The sequence below is a fragment of the Cyprinus carpio genome, chromosome A9 (genome assembly GCF_018340385.1).
Source record: "Cyprinus carpio isolate SPL01 chromosome A9, ASM1834038v1, whole genome shotgun sequence".
NCBI classification, from domain to species: Eukaryota; Metazoa; Chordata; class Actinopteri; order Cypriniformes; family Cyprinidae; genus Cyprinus; species Cyprinus carpio.
This window is the reverse complement of record NC_056580.1, coordinates 16,737,480-16,755,077: the sequence shown is the minus strand read 5'-3', so window position 1 is coordinate 16,755,077 and position 17,598 is coordinate 16,737,480. Positions and strand designations below refer to the sequence as shown.

General features: G+C 37.5%; 1 protein-coding gene across 1 annotated transcript in view; it reads left to right on the top strand.

The window, feature by feature from the left end:
- The window catches only part of LOC109095756 (parathyroid hormone 2 receptor-like), a 65,138-nt gene that overhangs the window by 28,153 nt on the left and 19,387 nt on the right, over positions 1-17,598 (top strand). The window contains exons 7-8 of the mRNA XM_042763786.1: positions 3,296-3,449; positions 12,309-12,369. Coding sequence (XP_042619720.1) covers positions 3,296-3,449; positions 12,309-12,369 — 215 coding nt within the window. The remainder of the gene's footprint in view (positions 1-3,295; positions 3,450-12,308; positions 12,370-17,598) is intronic.

The window sequence follows — 17,598 nt, the reverse complement described above, 5'->3', positions numbered from 1 at the left end:
GTCAAGGAATTTGGCTACAGTTGTCGTATTCCTCCTGTAAAGCCACTCCTGAACCACAGACAACGTCAGAGGCATCTTACCTGGGCTAAGGAGAAGAAGAACTGGACTGTTGCCCAGTGGTCCAAAGTCCTTTTTTCAGATGAGAGCAAGTTTTGTTTTTCATTTAGAAACCAAGGTCCTAGAGTCTGGAGGAAGGGTGGAGAAGCTCATAGCCCAAGTTGCTTGAAGTCCAGTGTTAAGTTTCCACAGTCTGTGATGATTTGGGGTGCAGTATCATCTGCTGGTGTTGGTCCATTGTGTTTTTTGAAAACCAAAGTCACTGCAACCGTTTACCAAGAAATTTTGGAGCACTTCATGCTTCCTTCTGCTGACCAGCTTTTTGAAGATACTGATTTCATTTTCCAGCAGGATTTGGCACCTGCCCACACTGCCAAAAGGACCAAAAGTTGGTTAAATGACCATGGTGTTGGTGTGCTTGACTGGCCAGCAAACTCACCAGACCTGAACCCCACAAAGAATCTAGGGTATTGTCAAGAGGAAAATGAGAAACAAGAGACCAAAAAATGCAGATGAGCTGAAGGCCACTGTCAAAGAAACCTGGGCTTCCATACAACATCAGCAGTGCCACAAACTGATCACCTCCATGCCACGCCGAATTGACGCAGTAATTAAAGCAAAAGGAGTCCCTACCAAGTATTGAGTACATGTACAGTAAATAAACATAATTTCCAGAAGGCCAACAATTCACTAAAAATGTTTTTTTTTTTTTTTTTGTTTGTTTATTGGTCTTATGAAGTATTCTAATTTGTTGAGAGTGAATTGGTGGGGTTTTGTTAAATGTGAGCCAAAATCATCACAATAATTAACATTTTGCTGATACTGCAAAGTGAATACAAACTGTATATAAACTGACCATTTAACATATACCAAGCAGAGAATAAATGAAATGCCTTCTAACAGACTTTTAAAACCAGATGAATACACTCAAAGGAGATACAATACACTTGCTTTTTGGTACCGAATAAAAGATGAATATCTGAACTGAAACCAAATTAGACAGAAGTACTGGGATCCAAACACCATGCTCTGCACATGTAATATCACATGGACAAGAGAGCACAGAGCCAGAGCACACTCACACAAAGAAAAATGATGCATGAGTGTCAGCGTTCTGTCACCACACTAAGAACTAACCCGAAGTGACAGAACTCTGACACTCTTGACTTCACAGTCATTATTATTGTTTATGTTCAGAAGGTATTGGATGAGTAACAGCAATTGACCTAAAACAACCAAGACTTCTTTTGAAGCACCTTTACCAAAAATTGCCAAGTCATACCATTAAAAAGTTTTGTGTAAGATTTTTTAAATGTTTTTGAAAGACATCTCTTATGGTCACACAGGCTGCATTTATCTGATCAAAATACAGTTAAAACAATAATATTGTGAAGTATTATTACAGTTTAAAACAATTTTGTGTCAATCAGAGAGGGGCTGAGAGCTGTCGAGACAGAGCGAGGCCAGTGGCACAAAAACTAATGAGTGACACCTCTGTGCTACACTGGTCTCCAGTTCCACAGAGGAGCTTTGGAAGGATGTAAGGAGGGGTGATAACAATGGAGAGAGAGAGATAGGACCAGGCCTGCTATCCTGTGTTTTGTGTGTGCAGCAGTTTGCCACATTTTTTTTTTCAGGATCCTTTGAATAGAAAGAGAGAAGTTTTTATTTGAAAGAGAAATCTTCTGTAACATTATACATATGTCTGTAGGATACTGTCACTTTTGATCAATTTAATGCATCCTCGCTAAATAGAAATATTTTTACTATTATTGTTTTTGAAAATCTTACTGGCCTCCGAGTGGTATTGAATATAAACTCAACTTAAATTTGGCTGTCTCTCCCAACAGATTTTTTTTTTTTTTTTAGAGGCAAAACAGTCCTTCAGGCACAGACACATGCTTGTTGGCAGATCCAGTCTAAGTCAAAGTCTCCTCACCTGCTAGAATCCAGAAGCTACTTGGTTTATTTAAGAAGAAAGCCAGCTCTAGAAAAATAAAATAAAAACATGCAGTTTGTTCCAATGCAGTTTATTAGTAGTGAATTTATTAAATTGATTAACTGTGTTTTTTAGCTTGATTGCACCGCCTCCAAAACCTGAGTGTGTTCTTTTGATTTTCATTAGAAAGCACCCCTGATTTATCACTACTAACACATAATCCACCTACAGCCCATAAAAGCAAGTATCCAGCATGCATAGGAAGACCTTCAATGACTTCAAGAGGATGCCTGAGAGAATACCAAATGTGGATGGCAGATATTAAGCAGATTGTGGATTGTTTTTAAGAAGTCTGAAAAATCACTTCATTATTCCCATACATCCATATGTGTTTTGATTCCAAGATATTTTAAGATGTAAAACAATTATAAATATGCCTGTTATTAAAGAGAGAAGTCATCAGTAAGATTTGATAGTGTTTTGATTTGGGATGTGACATCCCTTTTAATTCAGTTCATTGGTCTGGAAATGCTTTATGGCCATTAACCACAGAGATTTGTCATGGTAGTGAGCTAATAGCTTCATTAAAGTGCAGCTGTCCAGCTATGGCCAGTCAGCTGACGGTAGGGAAAGGTTGTCATTTCGTCACACTTCTACTGTTCTGAAGAGTTTCTGTCATTTGATACTAACAATGTGTCATTTTAAAATAAGCTAATGAGCTAATTATTCTAAAAGAGGATTCATGACAATGAGTACTTTGGTAGAATATAACAGAGTGAAATAAAGGTGACAGTTCACATTTCTTCTTTGAAACACAAAAGAAGATTTATATATATATATATATATATATATATACACAGTCAGTCAGTGGGGTCCAATTCTGCTTTGACTTTCAAAAGTTGAAGTATTCATTCATATTTTTTTAAGTTCCACAGAAGAAATTAGAATAATTTAGAGAGTGAGTAAACAGTTTTCTTTGTTTTTCTTTTTTCTGTTTTTTTTAAATATCCCTTTAATTTAAGTACATTTTTACTTTAAATTTATTACTGAATCTGTACTTTTATGCCCGATTATGTGTCATGCACTGATGCAGTCTGTTTAAACAAATATTAGCACATTAGAGATTCTTTGGTTTGATCTAAAGAACCCCATGTGATTGTACTGATTGTACCAAATCAGCAAACAAAACAAAAACAACTTTTTTTTTTCACTCTTACTTGATACATTGGCTCGATTTAATCAAAACTGCCATGTTGTGATATGAATGTTGACTTTTTCTGCTCCTCTCTTCATTTTCAGATGGGTTGTAAAGTGACCGTCTTGCTGTTTATCTATTTCCTGGCTACAAACTACTACTGGATCCTGGTAGAGGGCTTGTACCTGCACAGTCTCATCTTCATGGCCTTCTTGTCTGATTCAAAGTACCTGTGGGGCTTCACTTTGATCGGGTGGGGTGAGTATTTCATGGTAGTTATTTTCTTGGAAAAGGCAATTTATAAATATTCCCGCTCCTGTTGGGTTTTTAACATTTCCTGGGAAATGAAATGCTGCTGGTGGTTTTGTTCTGCCCAGGTATCTGGTTTTGTGTTAATGGACAGCTGCATGACATGTAATTGTACTCTCGTCAAAGAACAAGGTCAATCATTTTTTCATTATTTTCATTTTTGACACACATATACACAGAATTACAGTATTTAAGTACTGAAACATAATCTGTTATATCTTAAGTGAACGTTTGGGGAACTGTTGGGGAAAAACATCTGATGTGTGACATTCTGTTAGATCCGTGCAGTACAGTAGGTCTTAATGTAGGCCGCCTCATTAATGTTAATCCAACAATTAAAGAAAAGAGGGAATCACTCGCTGCTCTTAATTGAACTGCTTTTATAGTTTTAATAATCAGTTTATTTGTAATGAACACAAAGTGATTTTTACATTTGATTATTTGTTTTTCTTTGGAACCTTTAGAAAATTTTACTTGATTTTTCTCAAAATTGACTTTGCTGACTCTATTGACAAACGGGTGTAGCTCAGTCATTTTTTGTCTGATTCCAACAAATCATACATCATCCTTGTAGTTCCTGTGGCTCAGTGGTAGTGTCGCATTAGTAGTGTAAAAGGTTGTGGGTTCAATTCCCAGGGAACACACATACTGGTGTCCAAAAAAAAAAAAAAAAGTATAGCTTGAATGCACTGTAATTCGCTTTGGATAAAAGTGTCTGCTAAATGCATAAATGTAATTCTGAAGGTCTTTTAATGGAGAATGTGAACATAACAAATTTTTGGAAATTTGCTCATTGTGACTCATATTGCCAGCACAGGTCACAAATTCTATATCAGTACTCAATTCAAGCTTGTAGAAATCAAAGTTTGAACTTATAATTATATTTTACTTGGAATTGTTATGATACTGGTGTTCCCATGATGCACTGTGGCATGAATGATTAATATGGTTGAAGTTTTATGGTTGCTTTTGTTGTTAGGTTTAGTAACAAGGTTTTGCTGTTTTGTGACAGCAAGTTAGAACAGCATTTATTTGAAAGTGAAAGTGACATGACATACAGCCAAGTATGGTGAGCCATACTCAGAATTCATGCTCCAAAGTGCACACACACAACATAAACACACACCCGGAGCAGTGGGCAGCTTGGGGTTCGGTGCCTTGCTCAAGGGCACCTCGATCGTGGTATTGCCGGCCCGAGACTCGAACCCACAACCTTAGGGTTAGGAGTCAAACTCTCTAACCACCTGGAAAGAAAGAGCAAGCAGAACAAGAAGAGGTTTATAGTACACTGAGAATAGAGAGGAAGAACACAGAGTAGCGACAAAAACAGAAGAGTCACCTTAATTGTCCATATGAATCTTGATCTGTAATTGACAAATACAGGACTCAAGTTTAGTATTACATTTTTTTTTCTTTTACATTATTACACAGTGTCCCTTCCACTAAATTCTCCATTTCTCCAAGTGGTGGAGTTTCACTGCATAAACAAATGAGAGGCTTCAGAAACATGTACATATACAGAAATCTACAGAATCACTTAGGATCAAAAGATCTTCCTTGGGGAACTAAACATGGTTGGTTTTTCAGTATTAAAGCAGTGTAAATATAGTTACTAAATATGTAATCAGTAGGGAATACTAATAGTTTTAATGTGAATATTGGCTGCTGATAAATGTGTTAGCTGACAAAAATGCAGTACTTCATTATAAAATGACATTGAACTGTTTGGCTAAATTAAGAGTTTGTTTTGAGAGTATTGACCTTAGTTTAGAGAAATGTGTCAAATCAAGTGAGGAAAAACAAATAAAATTTTTATTATTTATGTGAAGGTACTTTCTTGTTCATTTCTTCTGTTCTGTATTCTGATGCCTCCGCACTATATAAAAAGACTGTTTTTATAAGAAAAGAATAACTTTAAGCTCTACATTATTTGTGTGGATAAAACTCTTTATTTGTGTGGATAAAATGTTTAAATGATTCAATTGAATTGTATTGCAATCAGTGTGTAGTTTTCATGACCTTGTATTGTCTTGGGAGTGCTATTGTAGAATCATGTCACACTGTAAGACCATTCCAATTTAAATTAGAGGTTTAGTAAGAACTTGAATATTCCAAATTTTAGCCAGCTAAACCTTTACAGTGATGCAATATTGTAATTAATGTTGAAAACAGTTGTGCTGTTTACATTTTAGTGGAAACTGTAATACAGTATTCTTTGGTAAATAGAAAGTTCAAGAACAGAATTTAAAAATTATAAATGTCTTAATGTGTCCTTGCTGAAAAATAATGTCCCATCATTGTTTAGTATAACAGATATATTTATGTAAAAATAAAAACAACATACTTATTCTGACCTTTTATCTTTTAATATTTTAATGGCATCTTATGATTCTTGTTCTAAATATGTCTGAGAAGATTTTTTGGTATATAAATTATTGTTACACTGATTGACATTTTAGTGGGTGTCTTCGGTAAATCATGGCAAAAATGTATGATAGCCATTATGTTTTGCCCGGGGAAAAAAAATTGTATGCTTGAAAACCCCTTTTATTCTTTGACCCAGTCACACTGTAATACACAGTAATACACACCACACAGGAAATGCCATTTACTATATTTAATGAGCTCTGAATACTGAATATCCCATGTTCAGCCAGATAAATCCTGACAGCTATACTTTAACTTACAAGATGTTTGCGAACTAAATATTAACAAGGTCTCATTCCATCATTCCTAATCACCTCTCCTTTTTACACAATGACTAATCTATTTAAAAAAGACAGAATGACTGTCTTAACTGCTGACAGCAGAATCATTCTCTGGATTGAGTCCATTGTGTTGGTCAAAGCAGCAGTGAAGTAAATTCAACAGGAACGTTGATGGCCATCCCACATATATTCTACAGCTGTGAGGGTATTGTTTATGCAATGCTACTTTCTTTCTTTTGCTCAACATTATACACATACAGATCCCCCCTCAGAAATGGCTGCCTTTTGAATATATATTGGTTATTCCTTTGAGAAATGTCTACATGGAAACCAATCAGCTATTATTTATAGCGAGTTGCATTCATACCCTTCCCTCCACTCCCACACTGAGAAACAGCACAAGGATAGCTCACTGCAGTTTGTTTTGAGAGGTTGCTTCCTTTCAAGTGGTTTCAAGTTGAAGTGTTCTTTATTTATTTGTCGTTCCTGTTTGATGTGTTCCTACTGGAAGGAGAGATAGAAGCACCTTTGATATGCAGATTCCCTGTTATAGGAGCAGCTGCTCACTACATTCTCGTAAATGTGTTTGGCATGGCTTATTAATGACCTACAGTTAAGTCTGTGAAAGTATTACACAATAATGTCACGTTGATTGGGTTAATATAGTCATAATGAGGCAAAATGATCTGTGTCCAGAGGATTGAGTGATTCATGTTGTGAATTTGATTTCCTTAACATTACTTTTCAGTGCTTAAAATAAGGGCACAATGAGGATGTGTTACATAAATGGTTCATATTTATTTGATGGAGCCATTGCTAAGAAAAGGGAACTGAACCATGCAGTGTGATGCAGTAATCATTGTGGCAAAGTCTCAAAATTATTTAAAGTAGTTCAGCAAAATAAGGGCAAAGTAGTTCAGTCAAATGTCTGTCAATCACCAAACCTGTATGAATTTATTTATTTTCCAATGCAAAATGAGTTGTCTGGGGTGTATATTTACATACGCTGAAAAAAAAATCAGTAAAACTACTACTAATAAGTTTTCACTCAGAAATTGTACATTTAAAAAAATAATTACAAAGAAAAGTCTGGCAACACAGTGAATTAAACATTAAATTTAAGACAGGTATATATTGTAAAACAGTTTGTAGCTTAGGGAAGAAGGAGACATTTGAACATTTTAAACATTAAACTTTAATAATCAGATAAACAAACACAAAACGAAAGTAAAAGCGGCAGCCCCTCATGGACGACTGCCCCATAAAACATAATAAAATAACAACATAAATAGTCCAGGCCTGGTCCTGTCATTCACTCATTATTATTTACTCCACCGGCCTCACTCCATTCCCACGGTTCTCACCCCTGCCCCACTCGTCACATATACATACATATATATACATACATACATACATACGTGTATATATATAGTCATATCACCCTGGAAAACTAGGTTGCTACTGGAAGAGGTGTTAGTGAGACCAGCATGGGATGCTCATCCTGTGGTCTGTGTGGGTCCTAATGCCCCAGTATATTGATGGGGACACTATACTGTCAAAAAGCACTGTCCTTAAACCGAGGTCCTGACTTTCTGCGGACATTAAAATCCCAGGATGTCTTTCATATACTGATTGGCTTCATCACTCTGTCTCCTCTCCACCAATAAGCTGGTGTGTGGTGGGCATTCGGGTGCTATATGGCTGCCTTCACATCATCTAGGTGGATGCTGCACATTGGGGATGGTTTAGGAGATTGCCCCCTTCCCTGTAAAGTGCTTTGAGAACCCAGAAAAGTGCTGTATAAATGGAACAAATTATTATTATATAAATATATTTGTCCTAATATATATATATATATTTACATATATATACACACACACACACCGATAAGGCATAACATTATGACCACCTTCCTAATATTGTGTTGGTCCCCCTTTTGCTGCAAAAACAGCCCTGACCCATCGAGGCATGGACTCCACTATACCCCTGAAGGTGTGCTGTGGTATCTGGCACCAAGATGTTAGCAGCAGATCCTTTAAGTCCTGTAGGTTGCGAGGTGGGACCTCTATAGATCAGAATTGTTTGTTCGGCAAATTCCACAGATGCTTGATTGGATTGAGATTTGGGGAATTTGGAGGCCAAGTCAATACCTCAAACTCATTGTTGTGATCCTCAAACCATTCCTGAACCATTTTTGTGGCAGGGCACATTATCCTGCTGAAAGAGGCCACAGCCACCAGGGAATGCTGTTTCCATGAAAGGGTGTACATGGTCTGCAACAATGCTTAGGTAGGTGGTACGTGTCAAAGTAACACCCACATGGATGGCAGGACCCAAGGTTTCCCAGTAGAACATTGCCCAAAGCATCACACTGCCTCCACCGGCTTGCCTTCTTCCCATAGTGCATCCTAATGCCATGTGTTCCCCAGGTAAGCACCGCGCATGCACCCGGCCATCCATGTGATGTAAAAGAAAATGTGATTCATCAGACCTTCCATTGCTCTGTGGTCCAGTTCTGATGATCACGTTTCCACTGTTGGTGCTTTCGGCGGTGTACAGGGGTCAGCATTGGCACCCTGACTGTTCTGCGGCTATGCAGCCTCTTATGCAACAAACTGCAATGTACTGTGTATTCTGACACCTGTATTTCCAGCAGAACCAGCATTAACTTCTTGAGCAATTTGAGCAACAGTAGCCCGTCTGTTGGTTCGGCCCACACGGGCCAGCCTTCGCTCCCCACATGCATCGAGCCATGAACCTGTTGTCGTTTCACCACTGTTCCTTCCTTGGACCACTTTTGATAGGTACTGATCACTGCAGAACACATGCATGTAAGTATTTGTTATATATGAGTCACATTTAAGAACATGTCTCTGAAATGCAGTGGTTTTCAAAACTGTCCTGGAGCAGCCAAACATCTAACACACTCAATTTAACTCGTCAGGTCATTAGTAGAGACTTTAAGACCTTAACTGGGTCAAAAAAAAGTAAAGCGTTGTGAGAAAATATGATGCGTGTCAGATCCACATCATGTTCAGCAGTGGCAGCTCTTAAAGCAGCCGAAATAACCCGATAAAACCAGCTGCTGTGATGTCTCAAAGAACAAAAGAAACAATGAGTAAATCAGTAACTTTGTTCACTTAAATTAGAAGTTGTTATTTTAAAAAATCTAATAAATGTTACATTTGATTGCACTCAATTATACTGTAATGTTGAATGGCTTTATCTCCTAGACACATCAGTAGTTTTGGTATCAGTGATACTTCCCTTTAGTCATAAAAAAGATGCCATTCAACAAATATTAAAAATATACTGTCTTTATGTTGTTTCTACATCAATTTGAACATTGAATGTGAAATTATTGCAATATAAAAGTATATTTAATAACTTTAATGTTAGGTGGGATTAATCATGATTAATTGGAATTAATTTCAGAAAAAATTTACCATTAGTTAACTTTTTCATTAATTGATTGACAGGGGCTGTAGGGTTTGAGAGTGCTGATTCCACCGGGATGCCAGCTGCTCGCACTAACATCATTGGTGGATCCATAACACTGGTCATTAGTCTTATCTGTCTAGGCTCAAGCTTTGCATCCACTGGAACTTGGGTAACTATTGCCCCCCAACCCCCACCCCCCAAAAAAATCCCTCTTGGTGGTAGACTCTGGTGTGACAGCCATGACATGACGAGACTCTGGTGTGGTGGCCATTTTGGCTGAAGACTCAAGCGTGGCGGACATGATGTGAAAAGACTTTGGCTTGGTAGACATGATGTGAAAAGGCTTTGGCTCGGCAGGCATGATGTGAAAAGGCTTTGGCTCAGCAGGCATGATGTGAGCAGACTTTGGCTTGGCAGGCATGATGTGAGCAGGTTCTGGCATGGTGGTCATGGCATGAATAAATCCTGACATGACAGTCGGGGCGTGGGAACACTCAAATTCCTATAGTAAATGAGGAACCAACCGGAGTGCAAAGTAAATATATTGAGCCAGGGTCCAGTGAGGTGTATGGCGAGGCATGAGGTAATTAAGAGAATCATTAAGTCCATAACAAAAAATGTCCTTTAAAACCACATCATTAAATCCCACCACATGACACAATTCACAAGTCTGCCACATAGTCATCAAGGGGACGATTCCCCTGGAACTAGAGTAACTGCTGGGCTCATTGTTGGTCTAGCTTTCTGTAACGATCCACTGAGGCAAGTTGAAGTGAATCCAAGTGCAGTTTATTCCAAACATAAACAAATACAGACCATGACCATGACCATGACCATGACCATGACCATGACCATGACCATGACCATGACCATGACCATGACCATGACCATGACCATGACCATGACCAACGTTAGTACAGGGAAAGCTAGACAAAAGACAATGGCAATATGAGGGCTATTTATACAAAAGACTTTATGACTAAACAAGGAACACCTGTGAACAATAAATAAAAACAACATAACAAAAAAAACAACTAAGAACCTGACAAAAAAACAAACAAATAAGAACAAGACACATAACAAGACAACCAATAGCAGGACTGTATAAGGGCAAGGGAAACACATGACAGGAACCATAACTATGAAAAAGACAAAATATAACACATGAAAACATGAACATTAGCCAAGAACCAAAACCAACCTTTAAGAGCTGATTCAAGAGACAGATGAGAGTACAAATGCTGTGACGGTGGGAAATACACTTAAGACTGACAGTAGGTGTGACTGACTTCTCACCTTTCTTCCTGATTTACAGGAAAATGTCCTAATGATAAGTAGATTGTCATGCTAGCAGATTCAAAACAGCATGTGTGCCTTTTAAAGCACATGAAATGAGCTCCATTCCATCAGTGGTATCACGAAGAGAATGTAGTATGAGTCAAGGCACACATTATTTCAGGGAGATAATCCCAAGCTCCCACAGTTACCCCATCATCGCCATGGGAACTGCTGTCTGAGAGGAGTGCACCCATGACTGACATGCCCACCCTCTGATCCAGGCAGTTTTGTTTCTTGATATGTATGATGTGATCTTGGTTTTTCTGAGGTTAAACCATGCATCTCTTCAGTAGAAAGCAGCATGTTTTTCGTTTAGTGGCCGAGCCACTCAAAATTAAATATGCATGATAAAATAAGTTAATATTAAAATTTGCTGAATAATGGCATAATTAGGGGTTTTCCAAAAGTAGAGAAATACTTAAAAGTGAATTTAAAAAAAAAAAAAAATTATTATTTATTTATTTTTTTTGCATTTCAGCACCCTAATGTCTGTCTTTTGATCTTTTTCATCTGTCAAACTATTAAATTATATATTACATACATATTACTGACAGTAGTCCTTTAGTCACCAGCAGATTTGAACTTGATTCTATTTGTAATGAATTTGATTTGGGTGTGTAATGAAGGGTATATGGAAACTTTAAATGAACAGACAGATAGTGGCTTTATATGAATGGCTGATTGTGAATTGAAGGCAACTATTTAAAGTGAATAAAATATATATTAATAAATAAAACAATTATTTAGACATTTTTCCAGAACTGAAATATTCAATCAAGTTTCAACTATACCAGACAGAACAGATGTGCTTCCTGTCCAGTGTTTGGAGTGAAAAATACTCCTTTGGCAATAAGTAAACAAGCAGTATTTTATGGAGATTATGCTGCAGGATATCCATCTATGAGTGCAATTCTCAGCAGGTGCTCATGAACCCCTGGGGGGACGTTGAAGGTTTAATCATGCTTCAGTGCCTCCATAAAATGACATATTAACATCCATTTACATGATGTTAGCTTTTGTTCGTACCATTTATTGTGGTTTACTGGAATGCATACTAAATTAGGAAATAAATTGTAAGAACAGTCCACATAATATTAAGGAATGTAATGTCATTAAAGATGGGTTCTCTGATTACTTTACAAATTCAGTTTACTCTCTTTAGATGTATATTTGCAACATCGTCACCTGCAGCATATTTTTTCTTCTGTACATATAATTTAAATAATAAAATTACCACTAGATTTACCATCATTTTCACTTAAAGTACAATATTTATTAACTGTTCATTGAAATATACTTTTCCTACTTTGTTTCATTTCAGGTGTTCCTGCTCTTTTTGTTGCAGCATGGGCAGCTGTCAGGGCAACGCTGGCAGATGCAAGGTGATTTTATGTTTTCATTCTCACATACTTGACCTCATGCCTTAATCATCTTTGTAGAAATTAAGTCATCTAGGAATTTAGTGTGATTAAAAATATATTATGTCTACTGTATGTTTTTGCATTTTGATAATTTTAGGGGTTTTTATTTTGCAATAAGAAGTGCCACCCTTTCAAACAAACAGCCATGGTTAGTTGCAAAGTAGATTGACAAAGTTTAATGGCAATGGAAAATACAATATCTAGTAAAAAATACTTTTTTACTGAATTTTTTTTTTTGAACTAGCCAAATAAAAAGCACATTAAAATGGTCACAGTATTGTTTAACCCTCTGGAGTCGATTAATGCGTATACGCGTTTTGGGGTATTTTCTCCTGATAACCCCGAATGAAGCACTTTATTCAGCAGAGATCATAAACATGAGTAAGTCTCTTTTTATTTATTTATATACTTGTACTAGTTTTCATATAACGTGTAAACATTTTACTAGTTAGACTTTTTCCAAAGACTTTTTCCAAACTATAATTCCTGACTAAATGTATAATCAAGTGAAATATTATGAAGAAGTTTCAATAACAATATACACTACTATACCATTCAAAAGCTTGATGTAAATAATATAAATGTAACAATAAATGTAACTGTAACAAATGTAACAATCATTGCTGTTCTTTCAATTTATCCCCCCTAAAAAACCTGAAAAAAATATTCTCAGCTCTTTTCAACATTAATAATAATAATAATAATAATGATAATAATAACAATAAATGTTTTTTTTTTTCGTAGAAAATAAGATTGTTAAAAGGATTTCTGAAGGATTGTGTGACGATAAATGATGCAAAAAATTCAGTTTGAAAGTCAGCTTTGATTGTTCCTAATAAACTGTTTAACTGCACTCACAAGTGAATATTAAATTATGTTGTGGGATAATTAAATATATTCTAAATAAACTACAAACATAAAATTATATACATTTATTTTGTCCTCACATTCTTTCTTGTAACTCTTCCCTCTCAGTGACACAGCTGACTGAATGGCTCATTATGCAGCTCATTATGCAGGGCTTTGTCTTCTCAGGTGTGAATTCATGATAGTTGACGCCTACTCGCATATTTTTTTTTCAACAAAAAGTGTCTTAGAAAATTTAAATCAATATATTGTTTTCTGTAAGTGAGTAAACAAGATGATTTTCACATCATTTAGAAAAAAAAAAAATTCTAGGCTACAAGCTCCAGTTCTCAAAAGTCCCGGGAACCAATTTTCTGTATGTGTTTTATTTCCTTATTCAAGTGATTTAACATTTTTAGTTTTTCACTAACCACGCATAACATTTTTTTTCTCAAAAACACAATCATGTACATACATGCTGCTCACATATTATTATAGCCCAGTTTATGCTGATTACAGTGAGATTAGACTTTAGCCATTTAGATATTTATAAGAAACTGAAAAAAGCACAAATGTCAGGGCATGACAAAACTTCTCCAGGCCCCAAAAATACCCTTAGAATCCAGAGGGTTAATTTTAAATTATCAACAAATAATAATGTATATATCATAAATATTTGCAACTCAGTCAGAAACTAGTTAGATCAGTTCATGCTTGTCTTGGATCTGTAAATGTTTGTGCTTTTATACTAAAACACCACTGCAGTGTTATCACCAGATCATCTTAATGAAGTAGTGTTTTCATGTACACTGATGTAGAACCATGCCCAAGGCGTTATCTTTTCTCTGTTTTATTTTCAAACACTTGCTGAATGTCATTGTCTTACTCCCCTCGAGAGCACAAGTAGTATTCTTGCAGCTTACAGGCTGTTAGTGATGTTACAAAAGCAAATGTCTTCAAGCAACATCTTGCTTCTCCTCTGGGGAGAACATAAACATAAGGTTTTGTTTTAGCTGTAGTCTTTCATTCTTTCTTTTTTTTTTTTTACTGGTGTAAGGTGGCCTAGTTTAGCTTATCACAAATTTTATCTTTTATCTTTTGTGTATCTTAAAAAAATAAGAAACAAAGAAAAAAAGTCAAACTTCATAATATGATTTAAGGGATATCATATCTACAGGTATCATGTGAAATCAGTTAATCTTTTGAATTATTAGGAAATATCACAAATTCATTGATCTTTTGTAATAAGTTTCAGAACTTAATATGTTCAGAAATTTCTTAATGGCACAAAAACATATAAAGAACAAGGAAAACAAGAGATCTTACATGCACTTAAAGGAAAAACAGGTTAACAAGACTAATTAACTAGATGTACCTGGAAATGAGATGAATACTCAGTAAATACAAAATACTTTTGAAACCACATAAGCAAAAAAAAAAAAAAAAAAAAAAAAAAAAAAAAAAAAAAAAAAAAAAACATGGCCCATTTAATTTCAAGGGTGAGAGTGAGGAAGAAAAATGATAAGAAAAACTTTGACTTGGGTCTCTTGGGGAAAATAATATATGATTGGTGCAAGTGCTCACAATATGGTCTTTTCTTTATCATGTACGTGTTTTGTAGATTGTATTTAATGTGATTTGTGTGCAAGTCTGTACTTTTCAATACATTTCCTAAAATTTTGAACTGAAACTTTCTGGTTAAACTTTAACTGGTAGAGCCAACTGTGCTGAGGTCATGAGTTTGATCCCCAGGGAAGGCATACTGTATAGTGATAAAACCTATACCTTGAATGCATCACATTGAGCAAATGTAAATGTTGTCTGGGTGTTTTGATATTCCATATTCATCTCACTATTTGTGTATAGTATTTGTTCTGAAATATTACATATATATATTTTTGAAATAAAACAGACTACAAAGAATTACTGTTTTGAACTGGTACATTGAAAAAGTGGATAAGAACTAATTTTCAGGAATAAATTAAAACTTAAAGTATTGTAGATTTTTTTAAGGTTTAATTCTGACTCTAATGTAAAAAAAACAAAAAAACAACAACAACAACAACAACAACAAAAAAAACACATTGGTTACTATCATAACCTCGTTCCCTGAGATAAAGCAATGAACATTGCGTTGTACGCTTATGGGGGTAAACTCCTGTTTACTCTGATACACATTTGTGTAGCTGCATGAACAAATGGTGCTTCAACCCACCAAAAGTGGTGGAGCCGACTGCTATATAAGTCGTCTCAGAGCACCGTTCATCCAAATCTTTCGATTGATAGCGACAGTCATCATCTCACGTGCAGCCTTATTGCAGGGCAGCTTACGCAACGCTCGTTCCCTTATCTCAGGGAACCAAGGTCACAATAGAGCATTCTCTTTCAAACTGTCTCTCCCATTGCATTGTATGCTTATGGGGAACCAATAGAGTGCCCCACAAGGATGGCTCCTAAAAGCATTAGCCAAATATGAGACCCAAGCCAACAGGCTGGGGTCCACATAACAAAACCTTCTCCACTAATCTAGGGCAATAGGTAAATTAAGAGAACAAAACCTGTGACTGCAGGAACATCTAGGTTATAAAATCTGGTGAAGGTTAGATGGCAAAGACCAGCTGGCTACTGCGCAGATATCACCAACTGAAACTCCACTGGACCAAGCCCAGAATGAGGCCATTACTCTGGTGGAGTGGGCCCACACTCTGATAGGACACTGTAAGCCTGGTTCTCAAGGCATGAAAGCATGAAGCACTGACTGTCATTGCTTGCAGGTCACACACTCACTTGACTGACTCTAAAGCCAAAAGGAGGGTGGTCTTAAGTGACACGGGTTGTTAGTTGGCCAACTGGAGTGGCTCAAAGGGAGCTGATCAATAGGAGGTCTGCACAACATGAGGACGATGCAGATTCAATCTCTGAGCTCCTAGCTTAAACATCGAAGTGGTGCGCCCCTTATTCAACAGCTTTTGTAGGAAGATTAACACGGATGGCACGTCACAAGAGGACGGGTCCTTATTCCGTGACACACATCAGTTAGAAAAGACTGACCATTTAAGGATGTAGAGGTGTCTCGTAGATAGGGCTTAAGCCTCCAAAATAATATTATTCACACTCGTGGGGAGCTGTTAAGATTCCCATTGGGGGTCCAAGCATGAAGACTCCACAGCTTGGGCTGGGGATGTCAAGTCATTCCTCTCGCTTGAGAGAGGAGGTTCGTCCTCAATGGTATTAGCCAGGGGGCTGCTGATACTAGCTAAATCAACTCAGGTTAGCATGTTGTCTGATTCCTCCAGAGTGGGGCCACTAGGAGGACCTAGCACCTGACTTTCCTGACCTGTCTGATGACCCGAGGAAGTAGGGCAATTGGGGGGAAGGCATACAAGCGAGGGCCAGGTCATCTTGCTGCTTTGAGAAGTAAATTGGCCAGTGAAAGTTGTCTTTTTAGGTGAAGAGGTCCACCTCTGCCCTCCCGAAGACAGACCAGATCATTTGAACCATTTGGGGATGTAGTCTTCATTATCCTGATGCTACATTGCCCTTGGACAGCATGTCTGCTCCTTGGTTCAGTCTGCCCGGCACATGAACTGCTCTCAGCGAGAGGAGGTTGCACTGTGCCCTGTGCGTCCAGCCATCCTGTAAAGAGAGTGTGACCTGAGACTACCTTGATGATTTATAAAGGCTACCACCATCATGTTGTCTGAGCAGACCAGGATGTGGTGGCCCTTTAAGGCTAGCCGGAAAGTTTTTAGGGCTAGAAAATCCACCATCATCTCGAAGCAGTTGATGTGCAAGCATTGCACCCGGTTTGACCTTCCTGCTTTAGGTCAGTCCCAGTGGGTTTTGAGCCAATATTGGAGAGGTCGCATATGAAGCAGGCCCAGAGAAATCACAGAGGAAGTAATTAACATGAGGCCAAGCATCCTCTGGAAAACTCTGAGGGGGCATGAAGTCCCAAATCTGAATGGTCATTAGGTCATTACGTCACAAAACCAGATTCAGGTGATCTTGCACAGGGTCTGCATGTCTGAGAAAGCATGTCTGCCGCACAATTGAGTCTGATTGTCTGAATGAGCCAGCGGAACGGGTTGGGAAACAGCTAGGCCCCAGGCTCCGTGTGAGTGGCGTCAAATGGACAATAGACGTACCTGCAGAGGGGTAGCGAGGAGCTGAAACCCCAACCCAGGAAGTGTTGTGTCCCAAGGAAGGGTTGGTGACTGCATTATAGCACTTACCTGGATCCATGGATCTCACAAGGGAGTGGCTAGAGATGCATGAGGAAGCAACGCGTCCCTGAAGCACAAGCTCTTAGCCTGTGGCATGGGAGGGAGGCTGGGAGTGAGG